General features: G+C 37.5%; 1 protein-coding gene across 2 annotated transcripts; it reads left to right on the top strand.

Moving 5' to 3' along the window:
• Positions 1-178: 178 nt before the first annotated feature.
• LOC121411314 (putative defense protein 3) lies at positions 179-15,686 on the top strand. 2 transcript variants are annotated; one of them, XM_041604011.1, is made up of 4 exons: positions 191-1,036; positions 12,779-13,010; positions 13,483-13,553; positions 14,660-15,686. In XM_041604011.1, the coding sequence occupies exons 1-4, from the start codon at positions 805-807 to the stop codon at positions 14,734-14,736; spliced, it is 612 nt and encodes a 203-aa protein (XP_041459945.1). In that variant the 5' UTR covers positions 191-804; the 3' UTR covers positions 14,737-15,686. The 2 variants fall into 2 exon arrangements, with proteins under 2 accessions (XP_041460027.1, XP_041459945.1); XM_041604093.1 differs by lacking the exon at positions 13,483-13,553 and having other exon boundaries at positions 179-1,036.
• Positions 15,687-16,597: the final 911 nt, after the last annotated feature.

Genomic DNA, 16,597 nt, shown 5'->3' with positions numbered 1-16,597 from the left:
CCCTCCAAAAAAAAATCAGACAGCGAAAGAGATAGAGAAAGGAGGGGAAGTAGAGCCATTGCACTGCAAAAACTCCGGTGTTGATTTACCACCACCACGGAATCTATAGGCCTATATACGTCCACACCAGAGAAGTATTGAAACAACACCAGTTTGGAATCAAACCGATGCTGTTTTAATACATGCTGCATAAACACCCATCTGGTGTTAGACCAAAACCAAACCGGTGTTGTTTAACACTTCTCTTATGTGGACATACACAGACTGCGGGCTGGTGTTTTGCAGTGTACTCCCTAAATATAATTCATCTATTTGTTTATTTTTCTTCTACGAAACATTCATCAATGTATATTTAAATTCAACAATGATTGGAAATGTCATTCATGTCACCCCATGCATGGTCTAGTCTGTAAGCGGAGTCTCAAATTTGACACTTTAACAAACTTAATGATTCCACGGCTAGAGTGAAGATTAGACTCCAATCTCAAGATGTCTGTGTAAATGGATAGAAGCAACCGCAGTTAAGTTAATCTAGTCTCACTACTTCAGACTCTGTGTTATGCACTTTGCAATAATCACATGTCTGTGTCTGTAGACTACCCACAGGTCGACCTATGGCATTTCCTATACACCCCACCCTGACATAGCAATCAACTACTTCCCAATATTTGAACACGTTCCAACCAACACATCAACATCGTGAATATGGTTTCGATAACGGAAAATCCAATGTTTGACTGGGACATTCAGCTTCTGTCATGTGTATGTGCCAGCAAATAGCAAGTTTACCAAACAAGGATCGCCATGATGCCATCAACTGCCACCCTTTTTCTTCTCCTGATCGTCGTCCTGGTCGTCCTCCAAGTCGATGGCTACGGCAGTGGGGCTCCTTTGTCGACGTGTCCTCATGGGAATGCCATACACAGATCAAAACACAGCAACTACACAGAGTTTTACTCTCCTCAGCCAGCAGAAACAAATCCTTTCGTTTTTCGTTCTGAATTTGACGAATATTCTCCGGGGAAGAGCAACAGAGGTAAACCGGTTTAAGCTTTGGTCACATCATGTACATGTACCGACTCCAAACCGACCGACGGTTTGTAATTGGAAGATAACGTAAAATAGCTTTGTTCGGTTTGGAGACAGTCTATCCAGTATGATTGTAATCGTAATTACACTATCCTTAAGTCGTACCATAGATACCGACTCCAAACCATTAGATCGATCTGGGGCCGGCCTCTGTGGTGTGATTGTAATTATACTATCCTAAAGTCGTACCTTAGAAACCGACTCCAAACCATTTGGTCGGTCTGGGGCCGGCATCACCGGTGTGACTGAGTATATTAACATCCACTTCGCCGACGCTTCCTGGAACGTTGGGAATCAATTGAAATAATCATCAAATAAAGTGTACAGACTCGAGGTCATTGTCGGTAATTGGTTGGACAGAACAGCACATCGTCTTAAGATTCGGACCGGACGAAAAATTGCAAATATTATATAGTTTGTCCAGTGTCCATGACGAAACTGCTGTTTTGATTCACCGATAGTCGACAAAGGTTTTGTTTGGAAGAGCTTTTGATAATAGATTTTCAGCGTTATAGAAAGCGTCTACGAAGTAATTGCTAAAATGCACTATCGTTTTGATTTTGGTAAAAAAAAAAGAGAATACAGAAAGCCCACTGTGGTATTTCTTGTTGCACAGTTTTTTTTTAATCAATGCAACAAATTTTAACGTGATTAATTACTACTGTCATCATTTCTTATTATCATCATCATGATCATTATTATCACTGTTTATAATGATCAATATCACTACTACTATTATCACTTTTATCCATATTTTAAAATTTTCTGTAAAACGTTATTGTATTGTAATTAAAGGTTTCAGTTCTCGATGTATGTTTATTTATTTCTGCTGATAAACTTTCAAAATTTCAAAAATGTAAACGAAATCGGTGGATGCGTCTGGTTGCAATAAAGATTGAATTAAAAATTGAATGAGATACATTAGTTTATACCCCCTTCTGTATAAGGCATCATGATTAGTATACGTAATATACGGGGAGCTGTTCGCATATGACGACACAAATCCAAAACTTTCTTTTTTGATGGATAATCATAGAATCTTCACCATTTTCCCTTATGTTTGTGTTTTTATTATAACCAACCTGTTGTCGAGGCAAGCTTCCCCTTTTATTTGCGACTTTTAGTAGCACATTAGTCTTTGAGAAACATCGTTCTTGGCTCTTGTTAAAGCTAAATGACCCACTTTGTTCAGTGATAAATGTGCTTTTTATAGAAAGGGTTAAGTCACTGACGGATCCAGGGGGGGGGGGGCAAAGCCGGCCCGTGCACCCCCCCCCCCCCCTTGAGAGGCACAATTAAAATTTGTAATGTAGAAATGCCGTTAAAACAGAAAGTGTGCCCCCCTTTTGAAAGTGAAGACATTTTTTGGTCAAATTTTTCGTCGGAAAAATGTGCCCCCCCCCCCTTGGTAAATCCTGGATCCGCCCCTGGGTTAAGTCATCAGTGTGAGCGTCATTGTACTAAATTACTAATCGAAGGTTTATTTTCCTCGTATGAAGAATTGTGTGCTCAATCCCATGACTTTTAAAGCAAATGAAAAGGATTCTTTTTTTCAGCCAAGGAGAGGCTTTTGAAATAACACATTCCTAGTTTTATAGAGTACTGGATATGCTTTTGTTCGATAGTTTCAATAGCTCTATGGTTTCAGCAGTGCATTGTTAATGAGAATCCCTGGTTTAAGCTGTAAAAATGCAAATGAAGCGTGATCATGCTGCTTAATCGTGCTCCTTGAGCTAAACATCTGATAATGCACTCTTCTTCCTCTCGTCACCAAGCTGCATGCTCATGTCACTACAAAATTAGAGGCAGTGAGTAGTAGAAGTAGTTTCATGTGCATGGCAGAAGCTTATTTGATTTCATCTGGAGCAGTTAATTGTCTCTTGGTGGGGAATTGATCATTAATTTAATCGGCACCACCGCGGTCGTGCTCCCGGGTGAGTTGATCGACTTTCAAAGTACATCATCATGGCCATTCATCCAACCTCGTCCCTCCTCGATCCTCATTTATACCTCAGTCACATTTCCCCTAAAATGGCCGTACAGCGAGTCAAAAACAGCCGTTTTATGCATTTTTAATGCTAAAACGGCTGTTTTGGACTCGCCTAACGGCCGCCGTAGGGGAACTGTGACTGCGCCATTAGTGACCCCTGTATGTGTGCTGGTAGTAGCTATAATGATCTGGGGCCATAAAGGACTTACAACTGTTGTAACTTTGCCATTATGGCACCTCACATGGTAAGAGGACTCAGTAGCCAATCAGAATCAAAGTTGCCATGGTGTTTACCATAATGACAAAGTTACAACAGTTGCAACTCTTTAAGAAACGGGCCCCAGAACTAATTTCCATTCTGACTGAAATAAAAATATGATAAATATTAATTGTGCTTTTTATTCATTCTGGAAAGCAACAACGCGCTCCATTGGCGACTGGTATTTAACAGTTGGCCAGGTGCAGTAACGTGCTGAAGTAGAAATACAACAAATACTTTCATAATAAGAGTTCATTGTCATTGACGTCAGTGATTAGTCAAATGGACTAGGCCATTTCTGCACCATGCTATGTCAGGCATGCTCACATATACCCTGCTCTGAAATTTTCCTATCATAACATAAGAAAGGAATGGTCATTTGAACAAACTTGCCTATGACATGTATGAGGTAACTCTGGATTATATACCAGTCTAGTATTAGAGGACCTCACAAAACTATGGTCAATGTTACAGCTTTGGGACGCTCTGGCGAATATAAAAGATCCCCAAGATTTAGGATAAACAGATCATAAATAAGTGGAATTTAGTAAGTCGGATGAGTTGACTTTCGAATTGGTCATCGTTGCCATCTTGGTAAATCTATGAAATGTTTATATGTTTATAGTCTTTAAAGGTCAAATCCACCCCAGAAAAATTTTGATTTGAATAAATAAAGCAAATCAAACTAGCATAATGCTGAAAATATCATCGAAATTAGATGAAAAGTATAACAAAGTTACGCCATTTTAAAGTTTTGCTTATTTTTTCAAAAAACAGTTATATGCACAACTCAGTGACATGCAAATGAAACAGTCGATGATGTCCCTCACTATCTCTTTTGTTTTGTAGTGTTTGAATTATACAATTTGTCACTTTTCTTTTACAGATTTGACAATAAACGAACAACTTGAATGAATCAGTTTTAAAGTAATGCTATGTCCACATGTTCAGGGAGGAACTAATCTTTGTTTCACTTGACAATGAAGGGAAAATTAGAATATTTCATATTTCATATACTAAAATACAAAAAAATAGTGAGTGGATGACGTAATCAGTCTGCACATTCATACCGACCAGGATGTGCATAACAACTGTTTTGTGAAATTAAGCGAAGTTTTAAAATATCATAACTTTCTTATTTTGCATCCGATTTTGATGAAATTTTCACTGTTATGCTCGTTGGAATTTTCTCTTCTTAATCATTTGAAAATTCTGGAATTTTTTGGGGGGACTGAACTTGTACTTTAAATATAATAAGGGGTAGGGAACCAATCGTGTCGAAAAAAAGATATATACAGTGCGTATCAAAAAAAAAGTTTACACTTTGAAAAAGCTCTGGGAATTAAAAAATATGCAACATGTGGGTAATTTTTTCACATATAATCTTGGGTTTGGGTCTCATCTATCTAATGAAAGTAAAAGTTTTGACAGAATGTCACACTTTAGTGAGCACTGTCTGTTTTTGTAAAGCTCGCGGAAATCTGTTTGCGCAGAAATGCTCGTTTTCACGCAGTGTCAAGGGGAAAGGGCGAAATCAAACTCACCCTGCGACACGTTTTTCCTACATTTCCCTTGCACTTTTAGTAAATTAAGATAAAAGAGATACATTCAAGCATTTTTTTAAACAAATTTGCCAGCCAAATTGAAATTTCAACACTTAGTAACCACAACTTTTACCCTTTTTGTGCCAGCTGGATCTGAGGACATAATCTAAACAAAAGTTTACATCAGACATCTCCAGCAATTTTTCACTAAGGTTTTGTTATTTAAAGTGGGTTGACATTTAATTCTTTATTTAGTACTTGTTTCTCCACACTTTTCCCAAGCTTGACAATGATTAACAAGATGAAAATCAAGCCTAATTCATTTTATGTAAATCACAGCTCAGTGTAAATCAAATATCGTCTTGATGGCCTTGGTGTGTGGGGGAGTGGGGCGGGGTGCAATGCACTCTTCGAAGTGTATTGGGCGAGGAAACAAGTTAAAAGAGGTCAAAGATATCTTCAAATCAATTTTACTTGCTAAATTCTACGTGTTTTTCATGATAAAGGTTTACTTTAATTCGCATAGCTATTTCAAAGTTCAGCGCAGATCATTTTTCACTAACTTTTCAAAAGTAAGTGGTGCTCACTAAAGCGGAAATATTTTCGATAGTTATATCGTCATTTGCTTAAATGGATCTGTACCAATGTTAAAATGTGGAAAAATCTTCAGGATATTACAAATTTATAATTTTACAGGATTTTTTCAAAGTGTAAACTTTTTTTGATACGCACTGTATATAGCACCAATCAATTGGATCAATGTCTGATCACAAATATATCGTTTAGTGGCAGCTGCGTTCGTTTTCATTCAAGCAAACTCAATCCCCCTTTTTTTTAATTTACCTCTGACAATTATGATCGAGAAGACATTTTAACACATCCGTTAACGGGGGGGGGGGGGGGGATGACGGTGACATCATGCCCTCCCCTCCTTCGACGTTTCGCGCTCTTTTTTCCGGAGCACATAAAGATAATAGCGCCAAATTTTACGATTTCTTTACTGGGTGCTTAGTGCAGCTATGTAGAATCGTGACTCCATAAGACTTTTTACTTATATTTGCTTACTAGCTTACTTGCTTAGTATTTACTTACTGAACACTTGTTTGCTTGTACTTATTTACTTACTTGAATTCGATCAATGTCGAAAGTTGGTGGACTGGGACAGCATCATCCGAAGATTTGCGCTGGACGAACAATTGCAAATATGTCGTCTTCCAGCGTCAAGAGATCCCGATGCTTCGCCGGTCCACCAACTTTCGACAAAGCCTAAGTCAGCTCCCCGTTGTGATTTGACTTGCATTTTCAAAGGAATTTGTGCGTTGTAGAAAGTATCTCCGTAGTAAATTAAATGCGAAAACTCTCTTTTATCAAACAAGCAACAGCGCAAACGTCACCGAAATCGGATGGAAAGTAATAAAATCATGATATTTTATCAAAGTTTCGCTTAATTTCAGAATACGGTTATAAGCACATCCTAGTCATTATACAGATGAGGGAACTGATGCCAGCACCCACTCTATATTTCTTTTTCATTTTGTTAAGAGAAAAAATATTGAATTACTTTTTCCTCAATATAATGTGAAACAAAATTTGATTTCTTCCCTGGACGTGTGAAAGTGCCTTTGTCATACAAGCTGTTGTGAGTGAATATTTATTCATAAATCTGCAAAGTTTGAAATATCTAATTTTTCATATAATGAAATACAAATAGAAATTGTGAGTGTGTGATCGACAACATCGACTCTCCATTTGCATATCACTCGTTTTACACAAACTGTTTTGAGAAGCTATTAAATCCAAAGTTAAAAATTTAATAATTTTATTATTTTGGATCCGAATTTGATGACCATTGTGCGTGTTTATTGTTATTTTCATTATTATTATTCAAATCCAATTTTGTTGGGATGGACTTGCTTTCAACAGCTATTGCAATAAAAGGGCAAAAAAGGTGACTTGATGGTATTGAATCATCTCGCCTTTTATTTACAATGTTTTGTCGCTATTATAAATAGTTTCGAGTTTTTTAATTCAAACAATCGGACTTGTGCAACTTATGGTATACTCATTTCTCGGGTGCAGGCTGCACCCAAGTCAGAAACTTTCTTCGAAGTATATAGTTTCATACTGTAGGAGGTATCTACGCTGTTTTTTTTTTGTGGGCACTATGGTGTGTGCGTGTTTAGCAGGAAGGGGGGGGGGTGGATCCGCCAAGTCAAGAGGTAGGTCTAAAAGTGGCAGCACGGGGGGCGGGGCAGAATTATGGTAAGTCCTCTAAAAAATAATTCCAGCTTTAAATCTTAAAGAAAAAAATGCCACTTGGTTTTTCTTATCCCGGCCCTTCCATACATTTTTTTGCCCTTCACTTTACAGTCCCACTCCTCCTCCGGAAACCCTGCTGGGGAGCGTTTCATCAATATTTTTGTCCGACAATTTTTCAGAGCTGACATCTTTTCTTGATTCTGATTGGCTTAGAAGTACCGTTAACTGTGGTATAATTGTCGGATAAATCAGGACTTGTCAGATAAAACGTCAGACAGGTCCTTTCACGAAACGCTCCACATGTGCTACACGGCTCCTATAGTGCTAGGCCTATTACCTTTGAAAAACATTCCATATCTTTTACAAACAGTTAGAAATTACTGTAATCATAAAATGTGTCATTGTCAAACAATATTGACAAGCATGGTGCAAACACAATAAGTTAAATGAGAAACGAACTTTAAACCTATGATCATAAATCAGGCGTACGTGTCCTTTGTTTTTATTCTTGTTTTCGTATTTGTTCCAAGTATGATCATAATGATAACAGATTATGATCATCATATTTTAGCCCTCATTCGGGAAGTGGAAGGGAGTATATATGCTGTTCCTTACAGACAAAACCCTCGTAACAGTGAGTGATGCCGCCCATTGACCAACCAACATCATTACCATCATCCTATTCATCACCTTAAGCATAATTAGTGATCACCACCAAAGGCCACCACCACCACCATCATCATCATCATCATCATCATCAAGAGTGAGACACCGTGGGTCATGAAATTGGGGGTGGGGGCACCAGCAAAAATTTTGAGTCACTTAGTAGGTGCGCGAAGCGCGCTCAGTTGCTCAGGTAAGCTGACCTAATAGAGACATTTTAAGGACAGTGCAATTAAACGGATATGTATGCCACTGATCAAATAATGCGAGCGCGAAGCGCGAGCTGAAAATTTTTGATATTCAGACCTAAAAAGGGACATTATAAGCTAATTTTTGTAATCATAATGCGTACCTGTCTCGCTAAACAAATAATGCGAGCGCCAGCTTAAATTTTTGTTTATATTGACCCCACACAGGGATATTTTAAGGACTAGTTTTAAAGGAATCCATTAAGAGTATCTCACCATAGTCATCTAATGCGAGTGCCAAGGGCCTGCTGATTTCGTTAGAATTGCATCTAAACACACTTCTCATTAATCAAATATTGCGAGCATGAAGCGCGAGCTGAAAAATTTTATATTCAGATTAGAAAAGGGGGCATTTTAAAGACTGATTTTAGAAATTCGTGAAGAGCAGGCTTATATCACCAATCGAATAATGCGAACGTAAGCACGGACGGGAAATTTTTTATATTAAGACCTTAAAATGGGGCAATTTCTTTAAGTAGTCATGAATAAGAAGCATATGTCAGTACATAAAACAATAACTCAAAGTGCGAGCCAATATTTGGTGTATATTGACTTGAAAACGGGAGGTTTTAGTACAACAGGATTATACATATCGTTAACGGACAATGCTAGTACCAGGAGCAATAAAGACATAGGCCGTGAGAAAATTATGTTTCATAAAGTTATGAAAAAATGTTTCATATATGATATAACATGACATAAATATTATTATGATTAATTTAATGAACAATCATTTATGATCTTTCCCGCTCCGTTTCTTCCTTTCTCCCTATTTATCTACTATCCTCTCCCCCGTTTTTGGCCAGCCGATGGGGGGGGGGGCGTGCCCCCATGCCCCCCATAGTTACGCCACTGATCATCATCATCCATTATCATCATCATCGTCATCATCATCATCATCACCATCACCATCATCATCATCATCATCACCACCATCATCATCACCACCATCATCACCATCATCACCATCATCATCATCACCATCATCACCATCATCACCATCATCATCACCACCATCATCATCATCATCATCACCATCATCATCATCATCATCATCATCATCATCATCATCACCACCATCATCATCATCATCATCATCACCACCATCATCATCACCACCATCATCACCATCATCACCATCATCATCATCACCATCATCACCACCATCATCATCATCATCATCACCATCATCATCATCATCATCATCATCATCATCATCACCATCACCATCATCATCATCATCATCACCACCATCATCATCACCACCATCATCACCATCATCACCATCATCATCATCACCATCATCATCACCATCATCACCATCATCATCACCACCATCATCATCACCACCATCATCATCACCATCATCACCATCATCATCATCATCATCATCATCATCACCATCATCACCACCACCACCACCACCACCCCACCACCACTATCATTATCATTATGACCATCCATTGGCGGATCCTGATAGCCGAAGCCGCAGCTGACATACCCCCCCCCCCCCCCCCCTCCCCATTCCCCCTTACAATAGGCGTAAAGAGAGAGAGAGGGATAAAAAAAAAGATAAAGGAAAATGAAAAGTGAATGAAGGGGAGTGAAACGATTGCATAAAGAAAAGGATGTATTGCCTGCTGTGTAAGATAATAATTTTCTCTCAATTCCCAATTTTCAAGTCAATATGAATGTTAGAAATAAAAAAATTAACTCGCGCTTCGCGCTTGCATCATCTGATTGGTGAGATATGTATCATCTTCATGACTACAAACAGTCCAATTGCAATAAAAATAATGTTTGGATTTATATAGCTTTTTTTCAGAGGATACAAAGCGCTTTTAAAGGCTTTGGTCCCGCTGTACTTACGGATGCAGAGGATGTCAAACGGAAAAAGAATCTTGCCATCCGTAGGAAAACATTGTGTATCCGTTGTGTCCTCGTTGCGTACGTGTTTCATACGCTCTATATCCGTCAAGCATCCGTACACTGTGACTTCATTGTTCGTTAGTTTTGTCCCTTGTCTGGAGCGGTTGAAAACGGATGGAGCCACCCCGAAATATTGCTTGTCTGCTGTAAGTTTTGTGTCCGTCGGCCAGTGGGATTAGGCATACAAGTTAAGGTTTTTAGTTACACAGGTACGTTTTAATATGGTTTTTGAAGAGGTCAAGAGAGAAGATGTTTCAGAGGACATTTGTTCCAAAAACTAGGGGGCGAAAGATTGAAAACAATTGAAGCCAGCCTGTTTTCTGGATACAGGAAAGAATCAGAATGATGTAGAACGAATTAAAGGCCCGGTCCCAGTGACATTTAGGATGGATTGCGCATAAATTGCGGATAAAATTTGATTACAGACGCTAAACATCCGCAATATTCGTAAAGTATGCTGTTTTAAGACGGTTATTTTCCGCACATGTCCGTAATCATCCGCAAAGGCACATTTTTCCGTTCCCAGGAGTTTTGGGCTGCCCAAAACTCCTGGGAGCGGAAATCATCCGGTTTATATGCGCAATGCATACTCAATGTATGCGCTGAATTTTCGCAGTTATCCTGTGATATCCGCAACGGACATGGGATTGCGGATAAGTAGCGGACTGGGATAGAATGCGAAACGAATGCATAGCGTGCCTAATACGACTTTATACCAAGCTATAATAATTTATAAAGAATGCTTACAGACTGGTCACGAATAGTGCGTTTGTATTACGACTGTTTCGCGAACAATTTGCGAGTACACAGCAAACATTCATCGTAAACCCAGATTACTATATAAATGTAACAGAAAATGAAATTTGACCGTCATTTTAAGAACAGTTGTGTAGAATATAGGATGTTGCCATGGATCATCACGGACATTTGATAGTTGCAGCCATCCAACAACATAACAATCTTCTCTTCCAAGTTCAACGTTTGATCCAAATACGGAAAAGAAAGCGAAGGAGAAATCAAAGAGCTGTCTGGGTGAGACCTTGGATTGGCAGAAGACTATATTTGGGCATGTACGATAGATTGATGGTGGAGCTGCGTAACGAAGATCCACGTGCCTTCCAGAACTTTATGAGAATGCCCCCAGACATGTTTGACGAACTGGTGAGCCGGCTCACTCCTCGACTGCTCAAGACACAGACCAACTTCAGAGCGAACTTAGAGCCTGGACTAAAAGTGGCCATAACCCTACGCCATCTGGCCTCTGGTTCAAAATACAGGGACATGCAGTACGGTTGGAGGGTCTCTCACAACACAATCAGCAAAGTTGTCAGAGAAGTATGTACAGCCATATCAGAAGAGTACATTGATGAACAGATGACTTGCCCTACCAACGATGAAGAATGGCGTGAAATTGCCAATGACTGGTTGCAGAGGTGGAACTTTCCTCACACAATCGGCGCGATTGATGGCAAGCATGTGGCATGCAAAGCTCCCCAAACTCAGGCTCGGAATATTACAACTACAAGGGCTTTTTCAGTATCATTTTAGTTGCCCTGGTCAGTTCTGACTACAAGGTTCTTTGGGCTGACGTATCAGGAAACGGTTCCGCATCAGATGCTCAAATATACAACCAAAGTGAGCTGAAGCAAGGTCTCGAGAACGGCGACATTATGGGTTGGCCAAATCCAGATCCCTTACCCAATGACACCCAAGATGTCCCATACTTCATTGTGGGCGACGATGCTTTCTCTCTGAGAACATACCTAATGAAGCCATACAGTGCAAAGGCCCTGACCAGGGAAGAGCGTATCTATAACTACAGGCTGTCGAGGGCCAGGAGAGTCGTCGAGAACACATTTGGTATCATGGCGAATAGATTCCAAGTCCTTCTCACCACCATGCAGCACCATGCCGACACAGTCAGGCTGATACTGAAGACTTGCATTCTGCTCCAGGGAGGTCTTCTGGAGGTGGACTCGGTGACCTTGGGGATTGTGGAGGAGGTGGTACTGGTGACGGAGCCCTCTCTCCAACTTTGCTTGTCTTTTGTTTCTTCTTTCCTCTTGATTTGGCTCTTGTTGACATGTTGCTACTTTCTACAATGTTGATAAAGATAATGACGCTGAAGAGTGGAGTGCTCTTCTTTTATATGGTCTCGATTCAAATGTATCACATTCGCAATGCGACCGTTGTTTCCGCACCACGTGCGCATTGCATTCTCTATGCATACGTAATACTTCCGCAATAATCGTTTAGCATCCTATTTTTGTCCGCAATACATGTGTTATACTTCCGCATTACTTTCGTTACTTTTTCGCAATGTCTGCAATACATTCCACAATTTTACAAGCAACATCCCTCGTAAAATAGCATTCGCAAGGTAATTCGTTTTTATTCGTGATATTTCCGCTTTTAATCGTAATTTGTTCGCTGTACATCTTTTATGTATCCGCAATTTTAAAGCGAATTTTTATTTTTTTTGCCAAATTTAATGCGGATGACAACGAATGACCGAAATTTGTATTCGCAATTCATGCGTAATTCAACTTCCCCCCAGTGGGACCGGGCCTTAAGAGGTATGCTTCTTGTCGTAATTAACCCCATGGAAAAAATGTTTTTGTTGGTGGTCATTTTTCAAAAGACTATCCAGTAGTATATTACCACACATTATATATCAAAGTTCCCCGTTTGTTTGGAACAGCATGTCAAAAAATGTGGAAATGTTTGGCATGGAATCGCCCTGATACTGCACTCGTTTTACTCTTCAACATATGCCGTCTGTCTTTTAATGTTTCAGTGTCAATTTCTGGTCAGAATGGGGAGCTATTCCGAGGGTTTTTTCTTCAGGCTCGGATCATCAATACCTCTACCCCAGTTGGAGTATTCTCTGACCTACCAGCCCTTACCAAGATAGTAAGTTGCTCTGGGACATCAGATGACTCGGTTACCCACACTAGTTCAGATGACAAAGAGGCGCTATCATTCGTATGGACCGCACCCAATCGATGCGTAGGAAGTATCTCATTTATGTAAGTAGACATGAAAATGAAATTCCCCTTGGAAAAAGGTTTATTTGTAAAAAAGAAATAGTAGAATGAATAACCAAAAATATATGTGAACATTTGAGGAACATCCATCAAAGATTTTTTTTTAGTTAGTAGAATTTTGATTTTTTTTTTATTTAAGACGTCATGGGATAAACTTCCCAATTTATGGTGTATTAAAAAATGAATTAAGTCTGTTTAATAGGTAGGGTGCGCATCACTTGCGTACCTATGGGGGGCAATCCGCCCCCCCCCCCTGACGAGTCACAACTGAGGACCCTGACTCCCATTATTTTAGCACAGAGTTAGACCATGGTCTAAGTTAAACCTGACTTCAGAATACGGGCCATTATCTATTCAAAACATTTTGTTGGTTATAATACTTGTCCCAGGTCAAAAGAAGTATTTTCATAATACATATTTTCTTTCATGTTATATAATTCATCTAAACATTTAGAGGTTCTGTAGCCCTCCATCATTCAACTTTCTACGTCAACATGACGTCATCAGCACTTGAATGCAATGCTGGTGAGTATCAAGTTAAAAAAAAATTCCCTTGGACAGAATATATTTGAAAAACGATCATCAAAGTGGACAGAACACATGGGACTTTTTAAGAATATAAATATGTATATATATAAATGTTCATACCGAAGCTAGTGTGCCTTTTGGCTCCATGTTTGTCATCTCTCAAAAATCTTTGAGGAACGAAACTTATCAATTCATTGATTTTCAGTACCTATCATTAACATGTAACCTGTTGTCATTGGGATTGTCATTTTTGTCAAGCAATCTGCTTATGATGGCAATCCTTCTGCAAATTGTGAATATCATATAATAATTTGGTAGTTAATCATTTTTGTCTGGAATTATTATTTTAGTACACTTTATTTATGATTCATGCCAAAAATGTTAACATATTATGTTTATTATGTTATTAAAAATGTACTTTACGAATGTTATGGATGCAGAAGAAAACAATAAATCAAATCAAATATATATGAAGAGTTTTGTTCCAAAAGGAGCTAAATCCACTTTTGGTATTTTTTGTAAATCAAGGGTTTTTTTTCATCACTTTCCCTTATAGCCACTGTTGTTTTATTTTGATATATATGATCATGATTTCAAAATCTAGCATTATCATTTTTTAAAGAATTTTTGAAATTTTATTTTTCATGGATTTAGCTCCTTTTGGAACAAAACCTTAGTAAACTGTCAATTATTGCCAATTTAAACATGTTTGATATTGGAAATTGAACACAAAACAGATAAATATGACTAGCAGAATACATTTCACATCTTTTCTGATGTTTATCCATTGAAAATTACAAAAAGAAGATAAAGAGACATTTTGTCATCTTTCCTAAGGACGGCGAATTTTTGATATCTTTTTCCAAAAGGAAATAAATCTAAAAATATTCATAAAAGTTTAAAAATTCTGTTATTTTCAGCAAAATTTGCACTGATGGTGTAAACTTGTCCACAAAATGTATCTAAAAATATCGGATAGCATAAATTTATGTAAATAATAAAAAACAACCAATTTTAAATCAATTGTAAATCATGATTATGTAAACAGGGATGGTCAAATTAATTTCATTACTCATGCTAATAACTTCTCAATTATTTTACAGCGGCGATTATTCGGGTCAACTTATACGTGCTGGTTATTGCTTACATTTCGACACGTCTGATCGGTAAAGTGCATTAGAGATAACGATCTTTGTTGTCCTACACTTTTCACTGAAATTTATCATTTTGCATGACTTTAGTAATTATGATATTTCACACTGTATTGTAAATGGGAAATGCAATAAAACCTCGAAATTATTTTCTTATGAGCATTTGTGACAATGAAAGGGAGAATACAACTTGCAAAAATACCAAAGATTTTAATGAACTTTATTAAGGAAATGTCCATGCACCCTGAGATAAATGATAAAATCGAATCTATGCAAAGCATTAACATATAATACCTCTTTGCATTTTTAGTAATATTTTCAGGTAATGATTCTTAATTTTTGTCACATTTCGTCATTTTACGTGGTGACATGGTACTTAATCCTTTGTATGCACCTCTAACTATGCACCATTGACATATAACCACGGACCTTACAAAGGGTCAATTATACAACATTCCTTTTGATATTAGGAGTGAAAGGGGAAATTAAGTACTACAATGGCAGGAAATGAAACCAAATGATATTATATTTAATTCCTTTGTGGAAAATGACCTTTACGTATTAGATGTGAAAATGTTTGATACAATAATATGCAATTTCTTAGCTTGGTCGCAAAATTGAAGAAATAATTATGTTAATATGTAATAGATAAGCATTTCTTTCAACATAAATTTCCAATACATTTGTTTTATAATTTGAATTTGTTAATCGTATGCATTTATTTTATTTGCTATCGAAATGATTAGTGTACTACGTACTATTCTTGCAACAAAAATAATGCTCTTCAAATGCGACCCAATTTATGTATAATCCAAAACATGTTGAATATTCTCTTGCATATAGTAGGCCATGTTTGCTATGTACTACCCCCACACACCAGTCTCTTATTAAGGATATGTTTAGCCATCTCTTTGCAATGATTTGAGACCTTATACTTATGTTTGTGAAAATCAATTCGAGAGTAGATTAAAATTTCATACTTGTCGATTCCATTTGTCGATCCTCCTCATAATTATTGTTTAGAGCAAAACTTAAGTATTAAAAGGGGTGGTCCGGGCTGAAAATATTTATATCCAAATAAAGTAAAAATCACAGAGCAAAATGCTGAAAATTTCATCTAAATCGGATAGCAAATAACAAAGTTATTTAATCTGAAAGTCTATCAATATTTTGTGAAAACAGTTGTATGCACATCGTCATGAATATTCATTAGGTTGGCTGATGATGTCACATCCCCATTTACCCTTTTCTTATGTTATTACTTAAAATCATAAACAGATAAATGTTTCATTTTTTTCATTCATGTGTAAATGTGTCTCCATTATAATGAAATAAGTTGCGGCAGTAAATAACTAATGCAATTAATCAGTTGTCAATCCAATTGTTTTAGTTCTTGGTAGAAGTTTTGAATAATTTTCATTCCATACAATAAAATACAAAAGAACAAGTGGGGATAAGACATCAGTCCACCTAATGAATACTCATAAAGACATGTCTAGATCGGCTTCACAGGAATAATGTAAATCTTTAAAATTCAATAACTTCGTTATTTGTTATCCGATTTTGATCAAATTTTTAGCATTTTGCTTTGTAAATTTTACTCTACGTATTGAGATACAAATACCTCCAGTCTGGATCATCCCTTAAATAAGTCATTTTACATTCCATTTCGCATTTTTAATTATTTAGTAATTGGTGTAACTTTTATCTTTACTATTTATTTCATTTTTAAAGTTATGTTCTCTTTGAGGAAATCAGGTAGATAATATGGATTGAGTTTGTTATTAAATTTGTTGATTCAATGGATTTTACTAGCTTGTCATCCTGTCTGCAAATGTAATTCAACTAATCTAAAGTTATCATCCACCACCACCCTCACCACCATCACTA

This window comes from Lytechinus variegatus, chromosome 1 (assembly GCF_018143015.1).
Source record: "Lytechinus variegatus isolate NC3 chromosome 1, Lvar_3.0, whole genome shotgun sequence".
NCBI lineage: Eukaryota > Metazoa > Echinodermata > Echinoidea > Temnopleuroida > Toxopneustidae > Lytechinus > Lytechinus variegatus.
This window is presented reverse-complemented; position numbering and strand designations above follow the sequence as displayed.

Excerpts from the sequence above, each read along its gene's own strand:
- LOC121411314 (XM_041604011.1), top strand. The coding sequence starts at position 805 with ATGATGCCATCAACTGCCACCCTTTTTCTTCTCCTGATCGTCGTCCTG. Across the intron at positions 13,011-13,482 it reads GTAGGAAGTATCTCATTTAT|AGGTTCTGTAGCCCTCCATC; the intron begins GTAAGTAGACAT and ends CTAAACATTTAG. Across the intron at positions 13,554-14,659 it reads AGCACTTGAATGCAATGCTG|CGGCGATTATTCGGGTCAAC; the intron begins GTGAGTATCAAG and ends ATTATTTTACAG.